Source organism: Microtus pennsylvanicus, chromosome 11, assembly GCF_037038515.1.
Source record: "Microtus pennsylvanicus isolate mMicPen1 chromosome 11, mMicPen1.hap1, whole genome shotgun sequence".
NCBI lineage: Eukaryota > Metazoa > Chordata > Mammalia > Rodentia > Cricetidae > Microtus > Microtus pennsylvanicus.
The window spans coordinates 46813226-46840339 of NC_134589.1; the positions used below are offsets into that span (position 1 = coordinate 46813226).

The 27114-nt window shown below is 44.4% G+C and overlaps 2 protein-coding genes across 2 annotated transcripts in view; one reads left to right on the forward strand and one right to left on the reverse strand.

Annotated features, from left to right (window-relative positions):
- Ccdc92b (coiled-coil domain containing 92B) overlaps positions 1 to 19327 on the reverse strand; it is a 31944-nt gene extending 12617 nt beyond the window's left edge. The window contains exon 1 of the mRNA XM_075991714.1: positions 19201 to 19327. The gene's annotated coding sequence lies outside the window, so the exon portion shown is untranslated. The remainder of the gene's footprint in view (positions 1 to 19200) is intronic.
- Positions 18826 to 27114, forward strand: part of Rap1gap2 (RAP1 GTPase activating protein 2) — a 233374-nt gene continuing 225085 nt past the window's right edge. Inside the window, exon 1 of the mRNA XM_075991704.1 lies at positions 18826 to 18971. Coding sequence (XP_075847819.1) covers positions 18892 to 18971 — 80 coding nt within the window. The 5' untranslated portion in view covers positions 18826 to 18891. The remainder of the gene's footprint in view (positions 18972 to 27114) is intronic.

Genomic DNA, 27114 nt, shown 5'->3' on the forward strand with positions numbered 1-27114 from the left:
AGAGGAGGAGTGGATGTGGGGGCAGTGGGGAGGTGGGGGTAGGGAGGGAACAGGAGGAGAGGATGGAAGGGGAAACTGGTTGGGATGTAAAATAAATGAAAAAAATTTAATTAATAAAAAAGGTGATAAACCCTGAAATCTGGTCCAATTATGACTCCCACTTGTACCTCAGCCCTAGAGCTTCTTTGAATCACCGGGGAAAGAGAGTCCTGAGAGGTAGCACAGGCTAGCCTCTAACTCTCCACATTCCCATCTCTGACTTTGGAGCACTTCAGTTACAGATGTTGTGCCTGGCTCACAGGAGGGAGGGAGAGCTGAAGAGCTGCTTACTAATGTGTCTCTCTGGGCTGAAAACAGGAGGCAGAGTCACTCTGTAGAGAAGAATGGGAGCTAAGATCAGAAGACCCACACTGTGGATCCCATGGCGACAGAGAAGCACGCACCTGAATCCTACTCATGATGGCCAGATTCCTGGAAAAGCCAAGGTGGAGGCAAGCGCTCTGGGGTCCAGGACCTAGAACCCATGTCTTCTCTGCCAGCCACTCCCTAAGCTACTTAATTATTTTGGGTAATAGAGCTTACATTATGCTGCCCAGATAGCTGTGAACTCTTACGCCCAATGGTCCTCCTGCCTTCTGAGTAGCTGAGATTACAGGCATGGGGCATTATATTGACCCTCCCCCAAAGTTTTGCTTAGAAAATGCCCAGGTTACCAACACTGGAACAAGTAAGACCAGAACACCAGCATCCCTGAACTACTTTAGCGTAACTGCGACACCTGCTAGCCAGCATTGTCATTACACCTTAAACTCTCAGTAGCCACTTAAACCAGCCAACCAAACACTGGCTTCATCTGATGGTCAATCAACATTACTACACCTACAGCAATTTTCTGAGAATTTCAACATACATAAGTTATCTGATAATTTTTTTGCAATTTGTAAACCATTCATAAGGTAATAGTAGATAATATCACCATCCGGGAATTTAAAAACCTTTTTACCTCTACTATAGAGAGAATTCTAGAAGAGGTATATGATCTACCTGGGGTATACACATTCTTAGCCATTGCTGCTATTGGTTTGATACTTCAACTTATTATTATTTTTTTTTTTTTGGTTTTTCGAGACAGGGTTTCTCTGTAGCTTTGGAGCCTGTCCTGGAACTCCCTTTGTAGACCAGGCTGGCCTCGAACTCACAGATATCCACCTGCCTCTGCCTCCCGAGTGCTGGGATTACAGGCGTGCGCCACCACCGCCCGGCTGATACTTCATATTATATCTTTAAAGAAATGGTTTGATAACAGGGTCAAGAATGAGAAACTTTTAGAAATGATATAGACTTTACAGATTAGTAATGAGAAGTTGGTTGAAAAGATTCATACCATTGAAACTGATAACCATAATTTGACAGGCAAAATTCACTCCATGCCAATGGGTTATGAAATCTTACAGAGGGTACTGAGCAGTTATCTGAAAGGATTCATACTGTTGCAATTGCCAATCAAAATCTGTTAAAAAGTTATGGCAAGCCAGCAGATAGTACATCCCTCCTGGAAGACAATCTGTATGCCATCCAAACAATCTCTAAGGATGAGAATATGTCATTAATGGAAAAACTTAAAGACTTGGAATCATATGTACATGATGAAAACCACAGATTAATTGATTTGAGGAAATCATTAGAAATACAGGTCAAGAAATTCAGACTCTACAAAAGACAGTGATACACAGATTTGAAAGCACTGAAGAACTTGTCAGAACTGATAAACACAGAGATGAGGTACAATCAAAAGACAATAGTAAAGACTTAACATCACCAGTACCTCTCAGAGTCAGAGATGACTTACCAAGAGTTTTAGATACTTATTCTGTTACTATTTCTGAAAATCCAGCAAACAGTAAATATCAAATAGGATATACAGAATGGGCACCTATATGAATGAAGATCTAAAAGATATTAAGGAAGCAGTTGTTTCTTATGGCATGCATTCACCTTTTGTGAAGCAAATGCTTAAAAAACTGTGGTCAGTTTGTAATAGAATTAACTCTAACAACTGGATAGATTTGGTTAAGGGTGCTTAATTGCCTGGTCCACAATTACCATGGAGTACCTGGTTCAGAAAAGAGGCTAAGATTATTGAAAAATGGAGTAAAGCTAGAGGTAGGGAAATCTCCCTAGATTAAATTCTTAGAGAAGGAGAATAGACTACTATAGAAAGGCAAGCTGTAGGTGATGACCACACTCTAGATTTATGCCACACAGCAACTTTGAATGCTTGGGACAGAATTAGAGATGTAGGAAAGAAAATCGAGTCATTTACTAAAGTTATACAGGGCCCAAAGGAAGTCTTTGCAGGTTTCTTACAAAGATTGACTTCAGCAGTAAAAAGAATGATACCAAATTCAGAAGCTAAACAAATAATAATCGAATCCCTGGCTTTTGAAAGTGTCAATTCTCTATGTGAAAGGGTAATTAGTTTGTCAAAGGCAAGGTCAGCACCTATGGAGGACTGGATTCGAGACACAACTAATATTGAGTCTCATGAGCATGATGATGCCTGGATAGGAGAGGTGATCCAGAGATCTGAGGAATAATGGAAATGAAAAATGTTATAATGTGGAAAACAAGATCACCTTAAAAGGGATTGTAGACAGGGCATTCCTAGAAACAATGTTTTTTTCTAAGAATAATCCATCCAGAATGCTACTCCCTTCAGAATTATGTGGATGGTGTAGCAAAGGTAGGCATTGGACTAATGAATATAGGTCAATGAGAAATATTCTGGTAATCCTTTGCTGTTGGGAAACTCCATGAGGGGCCTCTCACAGGCCCCTATGCCAAATTTGGTTCAGTTATTTCCTGCCATCATAGAGGAAACTCTTTCCCAGAGCAATTAAAGAACCTAATGCCTATTGTAGAAGAGAGAACAAAAAATTCTGAAGAAACCATAAAGTGAGTATTTTGGTAAACTTTTCTTTCTTTTTTCTTCTTTTTTTGAGATAGGGTTTCTCAGTAGCTATGAAGCCAGTCCTGGAACTTGCTCTGTAGACCAGGCTGGCCTCGAACCCACAGAGACCCACTTGCCTCGGACTCCTGAGTGCTGGGATTAAAGGCATGTGACACTACCACCTGGCAGACAAACTTCTATAAATGAACAAAGACCAAAATTAAAAATACATAAATGTTCAGTTTTTAGGGATTGAAACTTTATCTCAGGTAAAGCAGAGTGTGGAGATGGGTCAAATGTATAGGACCAAAAGGATAGAGAGGAATATTAAAAGCATATGTGGCTGACATAGCAATGAATTTATGGGGATGTGATTTGTTACGACAATGTAATACTCAGATTAACATTCCCCCAATCTTAGAAACAAACCATAAATTAACGTATGTTTCTGGGAAAAATATTAGATGGTTTTATAAAGAACAGTCACTGACCATTCAGGTTGTATAAGAACAGGACACAACAGCTGCTGATATTTCAAAGGCACCAACAGCCCGACCTTTAAAATGGTTGACAGATGCAGGGTGGTGGTGGTGCGCGCCTTTAATTCCAGCACTCGGGAGGCAGAGGCAGGTGGATCTCTGTGAGTTTGAGGCCAGCCTGGTCTACAAGAGCTAGTTCCAGGACAGGCTCCAAAGCTACAGAGAAACTCTGTCTCGAAAAAAACAAAACAAAACAAACAAACAAAAAAACCCCAACAACAACAACAAAAAAATGGCTGACAGATAAACCTATATGGGTTAAGCAATGACCTTTAACAAAAGAGAAACTTCAGACTTTAGAACAGCTGGTACAGGAGCAACAAGATGCTCAGCATATTGAAGAGTCAACCAGCCCTTGGTAATCTTCTGTATTTGACTTCACAGTGCCTATTTATAATAATCCTCAGCCTGCTAAAAGATATCAATGGATTTAACATAGTGAATGTTAAATAGCCCCACTCTGTGCCAATATTTTGTAGATCAGTCATTGGAAATGATACGTAAGCAATTTCCTTAATCTATAGTTTACCATTACAGGATGACATTCTGCTATCTGATTCAAATGTACATACTTTAGAAAAATGTTTGAAGAAGAAAAATTTGCCTTGTTGGGGATTACAAATTGCACCTGAAAAAATACAAAGAGGAGATTCTATTAATTATTTAAGCTATAAAATAGGTTTCCGCCGGGCGGTGGTGGCGCACGCCTTTAATCCCAGCACTCGGGAGGCAGAGGCAGGCGAATCTTTGTGAGTTCGAGACCAGCCTGGTCTACAGAGCTAGTTCCAGGACAGGTTCCAAAGCCACAGAGAAACCTTGTCTTGAAAAACAAAAAAATAAATAAATAAAATAAAATAGGTTTCCAAAAAATTAGACCTCAAAGGTTGCAAATTAGGAGAGATCGGTTGCAGACTCTTAATGACTTCCAAAGATTGCTAGGAGACATTTCCCATCTCTGGCACATTATTGGGATAGGTTCTGATGACCTGATTAATTTAAACAAAACTTTAGGTGGTGACAAGGACTTAAATAGTCCCAGGGAATTATTTTCTGGAGCTGAGAAAAAAAACCTTGATTGAAGAGAAATTGCAGAAGGATCATATAGATCCAAATTTTAACTGCATTAGGGTCATATTACCCTCCAAACAATTCACTACATGAATTTTAATGTAGAGGAAAGACATTATCTTAGAATGGATTTTTTTAGCCAAATAAACTGAATAAAAAATTAAAAACTTACATGGAAAAGGTCTCTAAGTTAATTCTAAAAGGAAAACTGAGATTTTGTGAATTATCAGAAATAGACCCAGCAGAAATTATAGTACCTTTTTGTTGTTGTTGTTTTGTTTGAGACAGGTTTCCTCTGTATAATAGTCCTAGCTGTCCTGGAACTAACTCTTGTAGACCAGGCTGGTTTCCAACTCAACAGAGATCCACCTGCCTCTGCCTCCCGAGTGCTGGGATAAAGGACGTGTGCCACCACCGCCCAGCTCAGCATAGCACCATTTAATAATGATAAAATTGACAAATTATGGGAAGAAAGTGAACCCTGTGAAAAAGCTTGTAGTAATTTTTTGGGAGAGATTAACAACAACTATTCCCAAATCCAGATGATTTGACTTTTAAAGACAACTAATTGGATTGTTCCTTGCATTGTACTGGACACACCACTAACTGGAGACCCTACATTCTATACTGATGCAAATACATCTGGAAAGGCAGAAATTTTAAGTAAAGTGGAACAAGCCCTTATGGTTCTGTCCAGAAGTCAGAATTACATGCTATTCTCATGATATTAAGGTTTTTTTTTTCAAGACTGAGTTTTTCTGTAACTTTGGAGCCTGTCCTGAACTAGCTAGGTACAATATATAATCAGGAATAGACATCATCCCATATACATAACACATGTCTGATTCCAAATGGGCTTGCTAGGTCCTCTAGCACAAGATAATGCAGAAATCAATCAATTATTGATTTAAGAAGTGCTGAAGGCCTCAGAATTTTATAAAAAACATCATGTCAATAGCAAAGGTTTGAAAAAGGATCTTTCCATCACATGGCAACAAGCCAAGGAAATGATAAGCTTTCCTACTTGAATTATAAGATTCCTACTTGTTCTTTATACAACCAAACACCATGACCTGCAGGAAGTAACCCAAAGGGTACTCAAAGGAATGAAATCTGGCAGACGGATATGTTCCATTTTGTAGAATTTGGAAAATTAAAATATGCATACCACACCATTGATACTTATTTAGGTTTTCAATGGAAAACTGCTTTGCATTCAGAAAAGGCTGATTCAGTAATTACACATTTACTATAAGTTATGGCCATTATGGGTCTACCTGCACAAAATAAAAGCAGACAATGCTCCAGCATGTGTCTCTAAGAAAATGAAACAGTTTTTTGCCTATTATAAGTATATTACAGGTACACCACACAATCCTACAGGTCAGGCAGTTATAAGATCAAATTGAATTATAAAGGATATATGTTATATAAACAGAAAAGTATGATAAATACTTCCAGAAATTGATTGCATAATGCTTTATTAACTTTGAATTTTCTTAATGCTAATGAGAAAAGAAAAATAGCTGCAGAGAAACATTAGACAACAGAAAAAACTTCTGAATTAAATCAGCTGGTGTACTTCAAGGATGTGTTGACCTCACAACAGAAACCAGGAGATGAGCTATGTTGGGAAAGGGGTTTTGTTTCTGTTTCCACAGGAGAAGAAAAGCTACAGATACCATCAAAATTAATCAAGATTCTGTTTGAAAAGGAGAAACCTCTTGATATCGAGAAATGACAGCTCATTCATAGAGGTGACAATCGTACAAGTTGTAATGAATCCTCACAAGGGTTGGGACAAGGTTCTGTTCTCGTCTTTGCAGGAAAATAGAAAATACTCGTTTTCGAGAAGTCAAGAGACCTTGGACATTTAGACACCTAAAGAAGAAAAGATAGCTATCCAGAAAGACTCATCAAGCAAAGAAAAATCTTTGCAGGGTAAACTCTCACTACCTAAACATATATATCTTCTTACTTCTCAATATGATTGTAGTTATGACTCACTTAAAAATCAAAGCTGGCTTGGGAGTTGGACTGTGCCTCTCTCCTCTAAATGCAAGCATATTGTTAAAAGAAAAACTTGAAGTTTCTATCTCATATCTGCCACCTGGTGTGTGACAGAAAGAAAATAAAAATCTAGGGATTAAGGTATTCAAAACTCTGCTTTCAAAAATTCTCCCCATATCTATTTTTGTCTTTAGGGTACCTTTCTTTGAATATGTTTATCGAAATTCAGGGTTTCTCTGTGGTTTTGGAGCCTGTCGTGAAACTAGCTCTTGTAGACCAGGCTGGTCTCGAGCTCACAGAGATCTGCCTATCTCTGCCTCCCGAGTGCTGGGATTAAAGGCGTGCGCCACCACCGCCTGGCCTAAACTTTCTGGTTTTTTGTTTGTTTGTTTGAGGCAAGGTTTCTCTGTAGCTTTGGTGCTTGTCCTGGAACTAGCTCTTGTAGACCAGGTTGGCCTCGAACTCACAGAGATCTGCCTGCCTATACCTCCCGAGTGCTGGGATTAAAGGCGTGAGCCACCACCACCCAGTTTAAACTTTCTGTTTTGATATGAATAATTTTTAAGTTTTCTACAGTGAACAATAAATTTTCCTACAGTAATCTCTGAAGTCTCCAGGAAGAAGATGGACCCCACAACGATTCCACCAGGTTCACAGGATGCCATTCAGCTGATTGCAAAGAAGCGGATCGGCTTTGGACTACAAACTGCTCAGAACAATTTCGAGGTGACTAGCTGAGATGAGCCAGCCTAGTAGACTACTCTAGCCAGAACCTGAGACAAGTCCTGCACTTTCCGTTACCCATAGACTGAACAACAAACAATACAGCTACCTTTTCCAGGACTTGACAATTAACCTAAATTTTTCTTTTCAGGATCCCCTAAAGATACCATTGCCTCCAGATAGCAGGAAGTAAATTTAAGAATATGACATCCATATTCCCAAGAGGTGGGTTCGTAGTTTCGGTCATTTAATGGATTATAGATATTTGTCATTGTTTAGGGGGTGTTGGTTATAAGTTAGTATTGATAATGGTTAGAAAAAAAGCTAAACAAAGGAAATTAGATTCAAGATTCTTGTTTTGAAAAGAAAAAAGGGGAATATAGATATGATAGTAGATTATTGAATCTACTCTGAAAAGAATAAAGGGAGGATATAGATATTTAAGATAAAAAGGTAGATATACTTTTAAAAGGCAACTACTGGGGCTGGAGAGATGGCTCAGTAGTTAGAGCACCGGTTGCTCTTCCAGAGAACCCAGATTAAATTCCCAGCACCCAAATGGCAGTTTACAACTGCTTGTAACTCCAGGGATCTGACACCTTCACCCCAAGGCACATAAAAGTAAGTTAAATAAAAAAAAATCAACTTCTAGTTTGAAATGTTTTATATTAGATTGGACTTTTGTATATTTTTTTTTTACAAATTTTGTATACTGATACAAATTTGAGATTAATTTTGTTAAAACATAGTGTATGCATAATCTAATTTTGTTCAAGGCATCATACCTATACAGCTCATTTAACAAGGTAATGCAAATTTCTAATCTTTAAAATGTTATTATTACCAACTGTTTAGGATAATAAGAAAATGCAGGTTAGTAATTAGTCACCTATTAAAATCAAACTTGTAGTCACATTAGGTATGTTTTCAAGGTCAAACAAAGATATATTTTAGATAGATGGGTCATCTTCAAACACTTCAAAGGTCTACAGAATATGACATTTCAGATGTTTTAACAACATAGGCTCTTTTGTATGACAATGAGACATGTCTGCTCCTGGCAGCACCAATCTACTTTAGAGAAGATCATGAGTACCGAAGAAACTCCACATGGAGTTTACGTTCTTTCTGGCAAAAATAAACCACTGGGCAAGCAAATGCCCTTGACCCGAGTGCTGGCAGTATGCTGTTCTAATTGGCCAAGCAGGACACAAAAGAAAGTGACTGCCAAACATTATTAAGACAAGGAGGGTCAGCCCTTCAGAAATATGCTAGGCCTGAAGTCGGAAGATGGATGCCCTCCAGAATATCCTGGTTCACAGAAAAGTCTGTCAGATATGCTAGGCTGGTAGATTGAAGATGGATGTCCCATCATTGCAGAGGAATTTTGGGTGACTGTCCAGGAAGCCAGCTGTTTCTGTCATTTCTCACATTTTTTGGAAGTCGCTTGCTTGCACTTCCTGCTTACTCAGTTTATATTATTTCCTTCTTGGGTCTCTGAGGGGGTTGAAGACTAAATAGTTACAGTTTTCCTTGTTTACCTGATGTAGAAAACAAGCTATGATAGAAATTAAATTAGGTACAAGACTTTGAACTCACCAAGTTAAGATAGATATGGAGTATTTTCTCTAAATTTGTCAATTGCAAGTGGACTTGACATTGTTGATGTATTTATTACCTATATATATTGTATAGTCATTGCATCTATCATCTATCTATCTATCTATCTATCTATCTATCTATCTATCTATCTATCATCTATTTTTGGTTTTTCAAAACAGGGTTTCTCTGTAGCTTTGGAGCCTGTTCTGGAAACCAGCTCTTGTAGACCAGGCTGGTCTCAAACTCACAGAGATCTGCCTGCCTCTGCCTCCTGAGTGCTGGGATTAAAGGTGTGCGCCACTACCTCCTAGTCATTGCATTTATTGTATATAGTTATAGGCCTCTTTTTTATTTAGGACAAAAGGGGAAATACAGTGATGTTTCATTTGTATTTTAATAAATAAGGCTTGCCTGAAGATTAGAGAGCAAAAATGCTGCACTGATCAGCCATATAGACCAGGCAATGTTGGCACACACCTTTAATCCCAGTAGCCACACTAGTTTGCCACAGGCCCTGGGCAGCAGTGGTGCATGCCTTTTTAATTCCAGCACTAGAGAGGAATAAAAAAAATGGGAGGAGACAGGCTTCAGTCTCAGTTTCATTCTGAGGATTCCTGGAGGAGGGATCATCACTTTTGGACTTAGGTAGAGATAAGAGCCAGTGGCTGCTTTGTTTTTCTGGTCTTCAGGTTGAACCCCTATATCTGCCTCTGGGTTTTTATGAATTGTGCTACAGCCTGTTCTACAGAGCGAGTTCCATGACAGCCTCCAAAAGTTACACAGAGAAATCCTGTCTTGAAAGAAAAAAAAAGAAAGAAAGGACTGGAGAGATGGCTCAGGGTTAAAAGCACTGGTTGCTATTCCAGGGCAGTTGGAGTTGGTTCCCATCACCCATGAGGCAGCTCACAACCATTTGTAACTCCAGTCTCAGGGGATCTGATGCCCTCCTCTGGCTTCCAAGAGTACACAGTCATACAAGCAGGCAAAACACTCATGCATATAAAAAAATTCTTTTTGAGACAAAATTTCTCTGTGTAACAGTCCTGGATGTCCTAGAACTCACAAAGATATGCCTCCCAAGTGTTGGGATTAAAGGCGTGTGCTACTACCACCCAGCTATATAAAATAATTTTTTTTTTCAGTAGAGCCGGATGGGTTGCGGTACACACCTTTAATGTCAGTACTTGGGAGTCAGAGAAAGTAAATTTCTGTGAGTTCGAAGTTATCCTGGTCTACAAAGTGAGTTCCAAGAAAATCAGAGCTGTTGTTACACAGAGAAACCCTGTCTTGGAAACAAAACAAAACCCAACCAACCAACCAAACCAAAAAGATAAAAGAGGGGCTGGTGAGATGGCTCAGCGGTTAAGAGCATTGCCTGCTCTTCCAAAGGTCCTGAGTTCAATTCCCAGAAACCACATGGTGGCTCACACCCATCTGTAATGAGGTCTGGTGCCCTCTTCTGGCTTTCAGGTGTACATGCAGAAAGAATATTGTATACATAAAAATAAATAAATACTTTAAAAAAAAGATAAAAGATAAGTACACCTTTAATTACAGCACTTGGGAGGCAGAGACAGGTGAAGTTCTGTGAGTTCAAGGTCAGCCTGGTCTACAGGGTGAGTTCCAGGAGAGCTGCAAAGTTTTTCTTTTTCTATTCTGTTCATTTCCCTGTGAATAGGCTAAGTCTTACCTTGGTTTACCATCCATCCACCCACCCACCCATCCATCCATCCATCCATCCATCCATCCATCCATCCATCCATCCACTCATGTCTATTGCTGAAGCACAGGACACAGTGATAAATGTAATAAAGTCCCTGCAATCATGAAGAAGAGAACCAACCAACTGGACAAGCAAGTGAGATTGAGTGTGTTACTACAATCTGTGTAAAGAATGCTGGGATCCAGGCGCTGGGCTTGGCCCTGGCCCTGCACACACTAGGCAGACACTCTATCACAGAGCTGCAGCTCTAGCCCATAAGACCTTATTTACACTCGGGACCAAAGAAAGTTTGTTTAGGTAATTTTTAGGCTGAGTTTTTGTGACAGGCAAGATCCTACATGCCCCCAAGTTTCCCAGCCTCTTTGCGTTACGCGTTATCTTGTATTATCCTGGCCATCCTCTTGAGTGGGGCGGGACTATGCAGGTGATGGAGTTTTACTCATTGATTAACTTATAAAGGTGAGGGGTGCCAGGTGGCACTTACCTGTGGTCCCAGTGACTAGGGTGACTGAAGTAGATCACATGAGTCTCTGAATTCTAGGTGAGCCTGGACACAGAGGAAGAGCCCATCTCACAAACAGAGAGGCAGAGAGGGAAACGTGTGGGAAAATGTGGCTAACAGGGAAATAAATATGATCAAGGTTTACCATATGCAAGGAAAAAGATGTAATGAATTCACCATTTTGTATAATTAATATGTGCCTAAAGATGGAGGAGAAACCTCAACAGGACAAAACAACAAAAAATAAGATAAAAAGGTTTGCAGATGTGATTACAGTTCCCATTCAGCTGGCTCTGAATATATTAAAATTATGAATATGAATAGGACTGACCTATTAGATGAGCTGTTCAAATGAACTCAGAATGGAAAACCCGGTTAAAACCCACCAAACTCCTAGTAATTAAACACGAGTCAATAACGTTATTTATTCTTTAAAAAATAATTTTTTGTATTTATTCATTTTGTGTGTTCGTGCATATGCACATGGCATGGTATATGAGTGACGGTCAGGACAGCTGTGGGAGTTGGTTCTCCCCTACCTCTGGGTTCTGGGATGAAAATCATGCTGGCCACAAGTTATGCTTGGCCACAAATACCCTGGCCTGTTGAGTCATCTTGCCAGTCTAACCTCCTTCATTTCTTTGAATTAATTTATGAGGATTATCGTTATTATTGCTTTTTGAGGGTCTTGCTATGTATCCCTGACAGGACTGGAGCTCTATGTAGCTCTGACTGGCCACAAACTCATGATAACCCTCCTGTCTCAGCTTCCTGAGTGCTGGGATTACAGGAATGAGGTCCCATACCCTGATATAAAGATATATATTTTTTAGCAGTGCTGGAACACAAAATCTAGGTGTCACGCATGCTGGGCAAGTACTCTACCAACTAGGCTACATCCTCAGGCCCTATGACTTACAGTGTATGTCTGTGTGTTCATGTGTGCACTCGTGTACAGGTACATGCGTGCATCTGCTCACATGTGTTTGAGGGCCAAAGATCAACCTCTGGAATTGTTCCTTAGGCAACCTACACTTTTTTGAAGACCGGGTCTCTCAGTAGCCTGGGGCTCACTGATTGGGTGAGGCTGTCTGAGCCCCAGGGACCTGTGCTTCTACATCCCAGCACTGGGATTACATGTATGCGCTGGACACACTGGCTCTAGAGATTTGACTCGGGTCCTCAGGCTGAGCTATTTCCTCAGCTCTGAAATGAAGATGTTCAAAAAATAATTAATTAGGGGGCTGGAGAGATGGCTCAGTGGTTAAGAGCACTGACTGCTCTTCCAGAGGTCCTGAGTTCAATTCCCAGCAACCACGTGGTGGCTCACAACCACCTATAATGAGATCTGGTGCCCTCTTCTGGCCTACAGGCAGGATATTGCATAAATAAATAAATTAATTAAAAAAAATAATTAATTAGTCGGGCATGGTGACACAGGCCCAGCATTTGGCAGGCAGATCTCTGAGTTCAAGGTTAACCTGGTCTACAGAGTAAGTTTCAGGACAGTTAGGGCTACACAGAGAAACTCTATTTCAAAAAAATAACAACCAAACAAATTAATTCATTTATTTTTTGCTTCTCTCTTTTTTTCTTTTCGAGACAGGGTCTCTCTGTGTAACAGCTCTGGCTGTCCTGCAACTTGCTTCATAGACTGTAAACAGAGACTCAGGCAGATCTCTGAGTTTGAGGCCAGCCTAGTCTTCACAGCGAGCTCCAGGATAGGCTCCAAAGATACACAGAGAAAACCTGTCTTAGAAAAAAGTTAAGTTTTTTTCTTAGAATTTCATACATGAGTACTGTATTTACAGTATTCCCACCTCCCACTACAAACAAAAATACACTTAGTGAGACCATTAGGGTTGCTCTTTTTAAAAAAATAATTTATTTATTTTTACTTTATGTGCATTAGTGTTTTGCCTGCATGTATGTCTGAATGAGAGTGTCAGATCTTGGAGTTACAGACAGCTATGAGGTGTCATGTAGGTACTGGGTCTTGAACTGTGGTCCTCTGGAAGAATAGTCAGTGCTCTTAACCACTGAGCCATCTCTCCAGACCCAGTGTTGCTCTTATGTATTTAGGACTGATCACTTGGGATTGGATAACTTATCCGGGGCTCATCACTACATCACTAGAGAAGATCTTGGCAGCCATTGATTGTCTGCAACTCTTCGTCTAGGGGTAGGTCCTTGATTTAAAAAAAAAAATCACTCTGGCCGAGAGTGGTAGCATGTGCCTATAATCACTGCATTTAGGAGTATGAGGTAGGAGCATCTCGAGATGACTGCCAGCCTGGACTAAACAGCACAACTATCCCAAATCCATCACTTGGCATTATCTCCCCAGTCCAAATCACCAGCTTCCCTCTGGGGCCGCTGCGGTGCTCTAAGACCTGGCTTCTGGCTTCCGCCCTGTCTCATTATTTTTCACCTAGGAGCCAACCCCCCTTTAGCAAATATAAGTCTGTCATATCTCCCTATCCTTACCTCAGAACTCTCCAGTGCTTGCCATTACACACCAACCCCAAATTCTTTCTTTTTAAAAAAGATTTATTTTTACTTATGTGTATATGCATGTGTGCGTGCAGATGCCTGTGGAGTCCAGAAGAGGTTGTTGGATACCCTGCAGCTGGAGTTATAGGTGGTTGTGAACTCAGATATGGGTACTGGGAACTAAACGTGGTATGCGCTTTTAACGGCTGAGTCATCTCTCTGGCATCCTTGTTTTGTTTTTTCTAAGACAGGACTTCTCTGTGCAGCTCTGGTTGTCCTGGAAATCGAACTGTAGACCAGGTTGGCCTCGAACTCAGAGATCTGCCTGCCTCTGGAGTGCTGGGATTAAAGGTGTGTGCTACCACCACCCAGATATGTTTTTAAGATTGCACTAGTTTATTTATCATACACGCCACATCATGCATGTGGAGGTCAGAGGACAACTTGCAGGAGCTGATCCTGTCCTTCCACCATGAGGGTCCCAGGGATTGATCTCAGGTTCTCAGTGCCTGCACTTGCTGAGCCCTCTCCCTGGCCTGTTCTCCTTTTCTTGTTTTTGAGCCAGGATCTTGCGTTGTAGCCCAGGACAGCCTCAAATTTGTGATCCTCCTGTTTCTACCCATGCAGTGCTGGGATTATAGGTGTGCACCACCACACTGGGCAAAACCCCAGGTCCTAGCCAAACGCTGCACGACCTGTCTCTGGTTTTCTTTGCTCTCATCTCCTGTGCTCCCACTGTGGCCTCTTTGCTGCTCTAAGCATGCTAGTGCCTGGGGTTGTATGTGTGAACTGTCTGCTCTGCCACTGGTAACTTACCAGACTCCTCAAGGCCCATCCCTCCCTTGAATCATCCGTTCAAATGCTGCTTCCTTGGGGCCTTTCCATGATCGCCCCAAATAAACAGACTTTAGCCAGTCACTCTTTGCTCCCTTCCTCTGCCCTGTTCTTTCATGGACTTCCTGGCCCATGGGTGTACCGAGCATTTGTTTACTGTCTGTTTCCCTTGCCAGATTGTTAGCAACACAGAAGAGCAAGGACTCCTTTTGTTTTCCTCCAGTTCCCCAGTGCCTAGCACAGTCTGCAGCAAATAAAGAGTCCCTCGGTAAATATCTGCAGAACGCACAAGTGAGTGGATCTGGGGGAGTGCGGAGTCTGACGGCAGGGTGGATCTGCTAAGTCCAGACAGACACGATTAGGTCTGACACCCCAGGGGTCCTCGCAGAAGGAATAGCTGTCAGATGCACTACCTAACACTCTGGGGCCTAATGCAGGGGAACCAGATGAGTTGTAGGCCTGTGAAACTGGATGTACGGGGAGGAAGGGGCTTGTGTGGACCCCAAGGAGCACCCAAGCACACACGTCTCAGTGCCATTCTGGGCCTCACACAATGCTCTATTGTGGAACATCTGAGGCCCCAGGTGTGTTTCTCGTGTTCTCACATCTGTGTGGGTGCTGTGTGCAGATCTGAAGGATGAAGGCGTGTGGGCCTACCCTAGGAGGAAGAGAGAGATGTCTGTTCCCACTCCCTGCCATACAAAGGACTGTGAAGGGTGAAAGTCCTTCCCACACAGCCCCGGAGCCTGGACGCTGGCCACAGGAGAAATGGAGCCAACCAGCGGTTTCTGTTCTTTCCCGGATGGGCTCAACCGTTCGCTTCCAGCTAGGCAGGCTGCTCTTTCTTCTTAGGGCAGAAATTTGGGTCACAAATGCTTTTTGGCAAGTTTTCATTCTTAGACATTACTGTGCTGGATTGTTTGGGGAGGGGAGGAGGGGAAGTGGGACAGGGGAGCTAGGAGCAGCCAGAACTCTGTGTCGCTGAGGAATCACACGCACATCAGAAGGGCTGAGGCAGGCAAACGGCAGGTTGTCATGACACACATGCAGTCCTAGAACCACTGGGCACCAGAAGCTGCGTCCTAGATGCAGGCAACAGCAGCTGAAGGGCTGACACTGCCAGCCCTGCCTTCTTGCCTGCAGTCTCACATCTGCCTCTGCCTGGATTCTGCGCCTCAACACTTGGTATTTCTAGTTCTTTCCCATGTTAATTTTGTATCTTGATGGGAAAAAAAGTTCATTAACAACAAATCCCCAAGGGGCTGGAGAGATGGCTCAGTGGGCAAAGGGGTTTATGACTTCGGTTTGATGAAATGAGCACAAGACCTGGGGTCAGCATAGCAGGATGAGAGAATTCACTCCCACAAGTTGTTCACTGATGTCCACAAGCATGTCATCGCACGCACACACATGTACCCTGCGGACAAATTAAGTAAAGCAAAAACATAGTTTTTAAAAAAATCACCCAAGCAGGGCAGTGGTGGTTTAGGCCTTTAATCCCAGCACTTGGGAGGCAGAGGCAAGCGGATCTCTGTGAGTTCAAGGCCAGCCTGGTCTACAGAGCGAGTTTCAGGACAGGCTCCAAAGCTACACAGAGAAACCCTGTCTCGAGAAACAAACAAACAAACAAACAAACAAACCAACACAATCACCCAGAACTAAAAAAGGACCCGTGGCACGAGGTTCAATCCCAAACACTGCTGACACATGTCTCCTGGGTCTGAAAGGTACAAATCTCTCCCTTTTGAAAAGGCTGGTAGAAAAGGCCTCAGATTCTCACAGCCTCAACCATCAGCCAAGCAGCTGGCACAGGAATTTTCTGTCCTGGCACAATTCTGACTTTAGATTTTTGTTTTAAATTTTATTTATTTACTTGTGTATGTGGCAAGCTCACGCGTGTGGAGAGCTGAGGAACACGCAAGGGAGTCACTTCATGCAGTCTGCTGTGTGAATCCCAGGAGTGGAGCTCAGGACATAGGGCCCTCATCTGCTCAGCCATCTTCCTGTCCCTACCACTTCTGTCCCTGAGGCCTGGCCTCCTGACCCTGGTGAGTAACTTAGTCCCTGCTGGTCTCCACTTCCCGTCCCATCTGCCCACAACTGACACAGGCATCGGGAACAGTACTCGCTTCTCCTCAGTTCTTAACAGTTATTTGGGTTGAGCGTATCCTAGGAAGCACAGAATCATGGTACTCCGAACCCGAGACATCTCAGCCAATGGCTTCCACGTTTTGCTCTACAGAACTCTAGAATGCAGCATGGGGGGATGTGCAGATACCAGAGGGTAGGGCTGGTGGCTTTGCTCTTGTTTGTTTTCTTTTCTTGAGACAGCATCTTTCTGTGTAGACCAGGCTGGCCCCCAACTCACAGAGACCGACTTGTCTCTGCCTCCCAAGTACTGACATTAAAAGCATGTATGTGCCACCACACCTAGTGGGTTGGTAGCTTTGTTTTTAATAAACTTTTATTGAGAAAAAACATGTTATTGTCCACATGTGCACCCATGTCTGGTGTGTATATGTGTAGGCACAGGGGCCCTTATGCCACGGTGAATATGTAGAGGTCAAAGAACAACTTTTGGGGGTTGCTCTCTCCTTCCATTTTGGGATCTGGAACTAAACTGAGACAGTTATCTGAGTTTATATGCTGAGCCATTTCTCTAGAGCCCTTTACTGGCTTTTCTAGGGTAAACTTTTGTACAAGGAAAGGTGTCTGCTAACCAAAAGTTTGAAACTGGGGTTGGAGAGATGGTTCAGAGGTTAAGAGCACTGGCTGCTTTTCCAGAGGTCCTGAATTCAATTCCCAGCAACCACATGGTGGCTCACAACCATCTGTAATGAAATCTAGTTCCCTCTTCTGGCCTGCAGTGCAGGTGTACATGCAGGCAAAACACTGTGTACATAATAAATAAAATTTTAAAAATGTTTGAAATTTTTTTTATTAATAACTTTACTTTTACTATTATTGCTGTTGTTAAGATGTTCTCACTATGTAGCCCAGGCTGACCTCCAACTGATGGCAATTTTCCTGCCTCAGCATCCTTAATGCTGGGATTGCAGGCATATGCCACCATACTCAGGTGAATTCGCAGCTTTCCTAAGGTGTTTAAATTTCTCCTGTCCCCCACCTTTCAACCTGCTCTATGTTCCCCAGTTCTTTTCTTTCCCACCCTTCCTTCAGGCCAGGCTAGCAGCTTGGAGCCTCCTGTATGGATCACATGGAATTTTCAGTGTGCCCTGCTTCGTGTCTTGACTGATTGTCTTGTCCCAGTTTCAATTTTGTTCTTAGCGCTTCTTTTCTCTTTGGGGCTGAAAACATCTGCGGGGTCAACAGATATCTCTGTACCACTCTTAATGTTCTTTAAGAATGCATGGCTCCTTATTTCTAGGGAAAGGCTAAGCTTTATTTTGCCGTTGTTCGGATAGCCGAAGCAGAAATATGAGCTGGGAGAGGTGGAGAAATGAATGAGTAAATAAATGAACCCATATGTTGATGCTCTTTATTTTTCTTAGTCATTATTCCTCTTCGCCTCTGACTCAGAGGCCCAGGGCAAGAGGAAAGCAGATTCCTGACGGCACAGGCAACGACACTACCTTATAAGTCCCAGCACTGTTGCCAGCATTTCACACATTAACTTATCTTAAGCCTACACTTGCGGTCCTGTTCGTGCACCCACTCCAGAGATGAAGAAACTGGACTTCAGAGAGGTGAAGCTCTTTGTCTGACATAACAGCTGTAGTGTGTAGGCGCTCACTCTGGAGCATAGAGCCTCTCACAAGGCAACCACACTTTACATCTGCAGGCTAAGCTCCTTCGCTTGGATACTTCCTCTTGCTCTCCAGATAAACTCTCCTTGTAACCATGACCATCCCCTTGCTTTCTACATTCCACCCAGTTTCTGTCTCCCGAAATCTGATCTCTCCTTGTGTTCTGTAGTCTTCTTCCCGGCTGTTTGGGCTCTGGGAATCCCTTGTAAGAAAGCAACCACACAGCCAGTTGTAGGGCAGAGAGAATGAATTGAGTCTTACTGGGAATCACCAGGGCAAGTAAGTACACGTATTAAAAAATAATTACTCTGCCACCCCCACTAAGTCCTTGGCTCTCCTGAGGACGAGTCTGGAGCCAAGATTTGGCCTTTGACAAATGTCTGGGACTCTGTCTGCAAGGTGGAGGCTGGTGGTGGAGCCACATTCTCCAGGGACCTGTGATACTCCTCATTCCAGAGTCCCTCCTCCCAAACACCCCTCAACTCTGGCTCCCCCCCACCCCCGTTCCACTTAAGTGCCCACAACCCCAACCTCAGCATTGCTGAGGATTCAGGTACGTGGGAGTGGGGTGCCCGGGAAAAAAACTGGACCCCGACCTTTACTTGATGTTCTGCAGTTTGTGCCTCGAATGAATTTGACTCCCAGAGTCGGCTGGGGCGCGCGGGTGGGGGGTGAGGGGTATGCATACCACGGAGCATAGGGAAGAGAGGGACCAGCCAGGACACGAAGACAGGTACAACGGCACGAGTGGTGGGAGGTGGTAAGTGGTGGTGCGGACTACTTTGGACTCCCCGCCAGCGCCGGAAAGGGCCCAGGTCTAGCGGCGGAGGACAACTTCTGCCAGCAGCCCGCGTCCTGCCCGCTCCCGCGCGCTGCGGTGCCCGGCCCCGCGCAGCCCTCCCAGTCGAACCTGTGCTCTGGCGCTCCCTTCATCATCCCGGTCACCCGGCCAGCGCCCACCCTCGACGACCACCGCCCGGCCTCCTCACCTGCGGACCCGAGGGAGCCGGCGGGCCGGGCCCGGGCCTCGCTAGGTCTCGGGAAGAGCTCTTCCCCCGCGCTAGCTGCGCTCAGGGATCCGCAGCGCGCGGCCAGGTTGCGGCGCCATCAGCTGCTGCGAGGCTGTCGGGCGCGGGGCCGGGGCTCCGGGGGGCTCCGGGGGGCTCCGGGCGTAGAGGCGGGGGGCCCTGGGCAGGCTCCGGGCGTAAACACCCAGCAACGTGACCGGAACTGGCGAAGGAGCTGGAGGGGGCGGGGGGCGGGAGAGATAAGGGGGAAGGGAGGGACCTGGGGCGCGCGGGGAGGGGCCGTGGGCGGGGCGGGGGAGGGGAGGCTGGCGGCTGGGGCGGGGGAGGGGGAGCCCCGGGACTACAGGAGCCCCGGGAGCCCGGCCTCCGTACCCTGCGGGAAGCCGAATCCTCAGAACTGGCCCTGGCTGTGAGCTGAGAAGGGAACTGGGGTACCGCAGGAGACTAGGCGAGCGGGGACGCGGCGACCGATCAGCACCGCGGACAGCGCCCATGCCCGCAGGCCGGGATCCGCTCCGCCCCTCTAGGAGGGGCAGCGCCCTCAGCCTCCTAGGAAGGGCTGGGATACCCGGGAGCTGCTGGTGAGAGAATCTGGAAATATGCTCCTGGTATAGGCGGCAGCAAGGCTGAGCTAGACCTCTCACTAGTTTTGTGACCTTGGGTGAGTCATCTCACCTCTCAGATGATACCTAGAACCAACAGAAGATCCTTTATAAACACTAAAGTCCCTTAAATGTGTCAGGAGCTGGTGTTCAGCCGCTGTTTTGCTGTGAATAGGTTCGTCTTATAGTTCTGGCTTCATCAGCATCTTTCTCTTTCCCAGGCCGATGGTGGTGTATAGAGTGCACCTTTGGATTGTCTCGAGAATTAAATGGGTTAATACCTGTATAGGGGTGAGAACTTTTTAGACACCTGTACGCATGATGGTTGATGGCAAGGGATCTGATGCTCTCAGTAAGTGGCAGGTGGCTCCAAGCTCCCAACCTTGTCACGTTGAAGGTGGTGGTTTCAGGGACTCAGACCAAAAGACTGGTTTGGATTTCCACACTCCTTTGCAAGCCAAATATTTGTTTTCCTTTTGAGTCAAATTTTCAGAAGACCCCCCTTCCTTTTTTTTGACGAAGTCTCAGTATGTAGCTCTAGTTGGGTTGGAACTCTTTTGCTTAGTAGCTTGGCTGTTCTGGAACTCACTCTGTAGACCAGGCAGGCCTTGAACTCAGAGATCCACCTGCCTCTACCTTCTGAGTATTGGTGTTAAAGGCGTGCACCACCACTGCCAGGCTTCTTATTGTCTTTACAGGATAGCATTACTGAACTGTGAGGGTCTCCTGCAGGGATATGAGTTCTGATAAACCACTTAATGCCCTGGGTTGTATGAGGTGTCAGAATGACTAACAATGTTTTCTGTCTCCAAAAGACATGGTGTGAAAGAGTCTGAAACCCTAATGCTAGCTCTGCTACCTGCTAGCTTAATAATTCCAGAAATTTCTAGAAAACTTCAGGCCTCTCTGATCTCTTCCTTCTCCTCTTCCTTTCACTTCTTAACTTCTTTTTTATTTTGTCTTTGAGATAGGGTCTGACCCAGAAGTTCAAACTGATCCTGAACTTCTGGTAATTGTGCCTCAGCTCTGGACTGCTGGAATTACAGGCATGAGCCACCATACACTCCTGAACTGTACTTCTCCAATAATTTGGGAAAAACAACATCTATCAACAAGAGCCTTATAAAAGTATCTTGAGGGATGGCTGGAGAGATGGCTCAGTGGTTAGGAGCATTGGCTGCTCTTCCAGAGGACCCTGGTTTGATTCCTAGCACCCACCTGGCAGTTTATGATGATCTATAACTCCAATCCCAGGGGATCTGATGCCTTCCTCTGGCCTCCCCTGGCACTAGGCATGCACATGGTGCATAGACACACCTGTAGGAAAACATTCATATGATTATATATATACTGTTTTTTCAAGACAGGGCTTCTCTGTAGCTTTGGGACTTATTCTGGAACTCACTCTGTAGACCAGGCTGGCCTCGAACTCACAGAGATCTACCTTTCTCTGCTTCTCGAGTGCTGGGATTAAAGATGTCCACTACCACTGCCTGGCTAAAAATAAAAATTTAAGGTGCTGGAGAAATGGCTCAATGGTTAAGAGCACTGGCTGATCTTCCAGGGGACCCAGGTTCAGTTCCTGTTACCTATACAGCAGCTCACAACCACCTGTAACTTCTGGATATCATGGGAACCAGGTGTGTAAGTGACACACACATTTCAGCGAAACACCCATACACATAAAATGAAATAAACAGAAACTTAAAAATGTTATGAGGTTCAAATTAAATATGTGTGCATGTGTGTGTGTGTGTGTGTGTGTGTGTGTGTGTGTAGTACAAGTGAATAGGATTGCTCTGACCTATTCCCAGATGTTCTTCTCCTTGTCCTGGATAAAAATGTGTCCTGGGACTCTGGCTTTTCCGCAGCTAAAGTAAACAGCTATAGAAACCCATCTGATATTGATCCTCTTCCATGGAGGATGCAATTTTGGGACAAGAAGTGCGGCTTACATCCTCCTGCACCCAATCAAGCTCCCTGCTGGATATGAAGTCCTCTACAGCTGCCCTCTGGAAATTGCCATACATTTGCCTGCAAAATATTTATATGAAAAGTCATAAATAATGTGTAAAAGCACCCAATGAGCAATGCCTCACAGGAACTGAACCAGCTGAGCAGGAAGCCACTGTGGAAGAGCTAGGGCCTGGGCTCTAGGGCTGGGTTTCTCAAAGCCATTTCCTGGAGCAGCTGTAGAGACCATTGGTTGTTATACACAGTATTGTGAGCAGACCCATGTGCACAGCGGTGTGCCTAAGGCTGGAGGAGCCCTGGAAACATTCTGTTTTGTTTTGTTTTTTTGTTTTTTTCGAGACAGGTTTTCTCTGTGGCTTTGGAGCCTGTCCTGGAACTAGCTCTGTAGACCAGGCTGGTCTCGAACTCACAGAGATCCGCCTGCCTCTGCCTCCCGAGTGCTGGGATTAAAGGCGTGCGCCACCAACGCCCGGCCCCTGGAAACATTCTGAACGGGGACACTGAGATGGCAATAATAGTAACAATAAACTTTATGGAGCACTTTATGCATGCCACAGATTTTTGTTAAATACTGTTTAATTTTTCCCCTATTTTTGAAGTTAAGTAAGGTAAAAGAAACACAAAAGTATATATCTCACCTTAGAGCAGCCATTATGTTTAGCGAGGCCCTTTATCTACACAATCTCATCTTAACTTCTGAGGACTCCTGCCGCAAAGGCAATTCCCATTTGCAGGTGGAGAAAGGGCGTCTGAAGGGAGATGACACCTAACAACGCAGCTGGGAAGCAGCATGGCCAGGATCACAGCCCTCGTACACCTAGTGTCATGGCAAGTGAGCTTGCAGCCACCTCATTATCAGGGCTCCCTGACAGATGGACCCGGCTGTGATGGAAAACACCTTAGCCGGAATGGTCAAGGTGTGCGAGGACTTGGATGCATCCCAGCTCTGACTTTCCTGACTCTGATCAGTCTTGATAATAGGAAATGATAGTCGTGGCAGTGAAGACGACGATATGTTTGCCAGATCACAGTTGAGCCTCAGACTTCTCCCTTGTGCTTCAAGCCTGTCCACATTCTCCTCCATTCAGAGCAGAGCGGCCAGGAGTTCGCACCTCACCTTTTCCCCTTTTCATACTGGTATGCCATTTTACGTTGTTTTCATTCAGTGCCCCTCCCCCCTAGAACTCTTGATTGATAGGTATCCCTTAAAGAATCCTATGGGATCTGGCTGCTTATGCCTGAAATCTCTCAGTTTTAGGTCAGTTTTCTTGAACCCAGGTCCTCTGGAAGAGCACTCAGTGCTCTTAACCGCTGGAGAGATGTTTCCATCCCAGAATGTTTTCTTTTCTTCTTCTTCTTCTTTTTTTTTTTAAAAAAGATTTTATTTATTTATGATGTATACAACATTCTGCCTCCATGTATGCCTGCAGGCCAGAAGAGGGCACCAGATCTCATAACAGATTTTTGTGAGCCACCAAGTGGTTGCTGGGAATTGAACTCAGGTCCTCTGGAAGAACAGTCAGTGCTCTTAACCACTGAGCCATCTCTCCAGCCCCAGAATGTTTTCTTTAATTTCTTCTCCACCTTGTATTTTTTAGAGACTTATTTATTTTTATTTATGTATTTTATGTATATGAGTGCTCTACCTGCTTGCACAGCTGCAGGCCAGAAGAGGGCATCAGATCTCATTATAGATGGTTGTGAGCCACCAAGTGATTGCTGGGAATTGAACTCAGTTTTGTTTTTTAAAGGCAGGGTTTCTCTGTGTAGCCCTGGCTGAAACACAGTCTGTAGACCAGGCTGGCCTCAAACTCACAGAGATCCACCTGCCTCTGCCTGGCGAGTGCTGGGATTAGAAGTGTGTGCAGCCAATATTCTTAACCTCTGAACCATCTCTCCAGGCCTCCACTTTGTATTTTGAGACAAGATCTTCTTTTTTTTTTTTTTTTGTTTTTTGAGACAGGGTTTCTCTGTGGTTTTGGAGCCTGTCCTGGAACTAGCTCTTGTAGACCAGGCTGGTCTCGAACTCACAGAGATCCGCCTGCCTCTGCCTCCCGAGTGCTGGGATTAAAGGCGTGCGCCACCACCTCCCGGCCAAGATCTTCTTATTGAGCCTGGAGCTCATTTTTTTCTCTGGGATTAACTGGCTGGCCACTGAGCCTCTGGGATCTGTCCTGCAGCAGCGGGGTTACAGACACATACACCACACCAGGTTTTACAGGGGAGACGGGAATCTAAACTCAGGCTTTCATGCTTGGGCAGCAAACATTTGACCCACAGAACCATCTTTCCCAACCCTCATTGCTGGAGACATGCTTCAGTCCACGCCACCTGATTTTTTTTTAATCTTTAGCAAAGAATATAGAGTCTGTAATCTCTCCATCCAGGTAATGCATATGATTATATTCATGTTACAATAGTTGTGTTGTGTGCAAGCTTCCATGTGTACATACATTGTGTGGAGCCAAGAGGAGGAAGCTGGGTGTTCTGTTCTACCATTGTCTGCCTCATTCTCTAGAGGTAAGGCACTCACTGAATCTGCAGTTGAGTTGACAGCCGCTAAGTCCCAGTGGCCTTCCCCCTGCAGTCCCATTGCTGTCCCAACCATGCCCACTTTGTAAGTGGGTTCTGAAGATTGGATTCAGGTCCTCATACTCCCAGCCCCTAAATTTTTTTTTTTTTGAGACAGGGTTTCTCTGTGTAACCCTGGTTATCCTAGAATTCACGCTGGAGACAGACTGGCCTCAGACTCAGATATCTACATGGCTTTGCCTCTAGAGACAAGGATTAAAGGCATCTGCCAACATCGCCTAATTAAAAACAAACAGGTCCTAATTACAAAAACAAAACAAAACAAAAAAGCAGAAAAACTCATAAAAGTAGGACGTGCTTGCCAGGTGCTGCTGGAGGCCTTTAATCCCAGCAGTTCGGAGGCAGAGGAAGGCAGATCTCCGAGTTTGAGGACAGCCTGGCCTACAGAGTAAGCTCCAGGACAGTTAGGGCTATACAGAGAAAATCTGCCTTAAAAAACAAAACAAAAAAAAAATGCTCATATCTCATATTTAAAAACTAATAATCCCATCTTCCTCCATCTTTAATTTCACTTCCCAAAGTTTTTCTAGTCATTTTTCTCACCTCTTTTCTCTCTGAGACAGGGTAGAGTTTCTCACACCCCAGGCTGGCCTTGAACTCACAGAGATCCACCTGCCTCTGCCCCCTGAGTGCTGGGATTAAGGGCTTGTGCCACTACCACCTGGCTAAGGGTTGGGTTTCTCACATCCCAGGCTGGCCTCCAACTCACTATGCAGCTGAGGATACCCTTGAGTTTCTGACTCCCCTGCCCCCACTTCCCAGTGCTAGGATTACGTGCTTGAGCCACCGTACCTCCTTTTATACTGCACTGGAGAATGAAGCCAAGGGCTTTGTGATGTTAGGCAAGAACTGTACCAAACCGAGTTATACCCCTACCCCTTTTGTTTGATGTAGGGCCTGCCACTGTAGTCAAGACTAACCTGGACTAATAGGTCTAAATAGCCCAGACTGGCCCCAAACTCAAGGCTGAGTATGCTGAGATTACAGGGCTACCACATCCACACTCAACACATAAGCAGTCACGAGTCTGCCCTGGAGGTGATTTTAGATCTTCTGTTTGGTTTCCATGGTTGGTATGTTAATTTCATGGAATAAGATTGAAGAAATGTTGCTTAGAAGGAATGATCAAGCCATGCCAGACACTCTAACTTCAAAGCCTTGTATTTCTCTTTCCTTCTCTCTCTTGTTCCTTGTTCGCTTACATGTGGGTGAGTGAATCTTTCTGTCTTCATGCCACTGCTTAGCTGAGATGCTGTGGAAAGCCTGGGTGGGGATCCTTAGGATTTATGGAATCTTAGTATTAAAACAAAACAAAGCAAACAAAAAACAAAAAGCTTTTACTATATCATCCAGGCTGGCTTTGAACTTCTGGACTTAAGCTAATCTTCTGCTTTAGTTGTCTGAGTACTCAGAATTGCAGGCCTATGCCATCAAGTCAACTTTTGTAACTTTGTTTTGTATCCAATAGTGGAGATGGCATGTATAGAGAGAATGGCAAAGGTCTGTAGTAGGTCGGTTCCTGGAAATTTTCGTGTGTGAAGCAGGGTCTCACTACATAGACAAGGCTGGCCTTGAACTCACAGTGATCCTCTTGTCTCTGCTTCCTGAGTGTTAAAATTAAAAGGCATGAGCCACCATCATGCCCAGCTTTCTCTTCTTTTTGTCCCTTCCTCCCTCCTTTTTGCTTCTCTCTCTCTCTCTCTCTCTCTCTCTCTCTCTCTCTCTCTCTCTCTCTCTCTCTTTCTCTCTCATCTTATGTATCCCAGGCTGGCTTCAACTGAGACCTTCCTGTGTAGGTAAGGATGACCTTGGATTTCTGAGCCTCCTGCCTCTGCCTCTTGGGTGCTGGGATGATAGGTGGGCACCACCTCTGAGAGCTGACTTTGCATGTACTGGGCAAACACTGCTGAGCTCCTCTAAGCCTCCATAGCGCTCCTGCACGTAGACCTGCGGTTTCATAAGGAAGGCCAGTTCCAGGCTCTCACAAGGGAGCCAGACTTCTTACTTCAGTCTGCCCAGCTTCTCTCCTGTAAAGCAGAAAGGTTTTCCAGTGTGATGGTTGGTGCCTTCTTGCAGTCCCAGCACTTGGATGTTGAGATAGGAGGATTGCCAAGAGTTTGAAGCCAGCCTGGACTATATAACAAGATAATATTTTAGAAAAACAAAAAGAGGAAAACCCAAATTTGAATTGTCCTAATGGGAGGACTCCCTGAATGTGCAGTCTCATAAGCTTTTCCTCCTCCTCTTTTTTCTCCTCCTCTTTGATGGGGAGGGTGTTTTCCTTCCTTCCTTTCTTGAAAGGTCTTTTGTATATCAAGTTGGCTTTTTTCTGGCTTTGTAGGTGAGGATGACCTTGAACTTCTGACCTTTCTGCCTCTATCCCCTGAGCCCTAGAATTACAGGATACCCCCCATGCCTGACTTTACAGACATTTCAGAGTTCTTTTCCACCAGGTTTAGGTTGCCTCAAGCCTCCGATCCAGTCAGCCAGGCTAGTCTCTGCCCTTCTACAGCAAAGACAGAATCTGGTGTGGATGGGAGGCTGGTTGCTCCGGTGGGGCTGGGCCTAGGGTGGGCAAGTGTCTAGGCTGATGCCATGGTACTGTTTTAATTACTGCCGTATTATAGTAATTTAATCTTTTTCAGGGCACATCCGTTTTTATTTTAGGCTTTTAAGAGAGTTTAATTTTTTATGCTTTATGTTTATG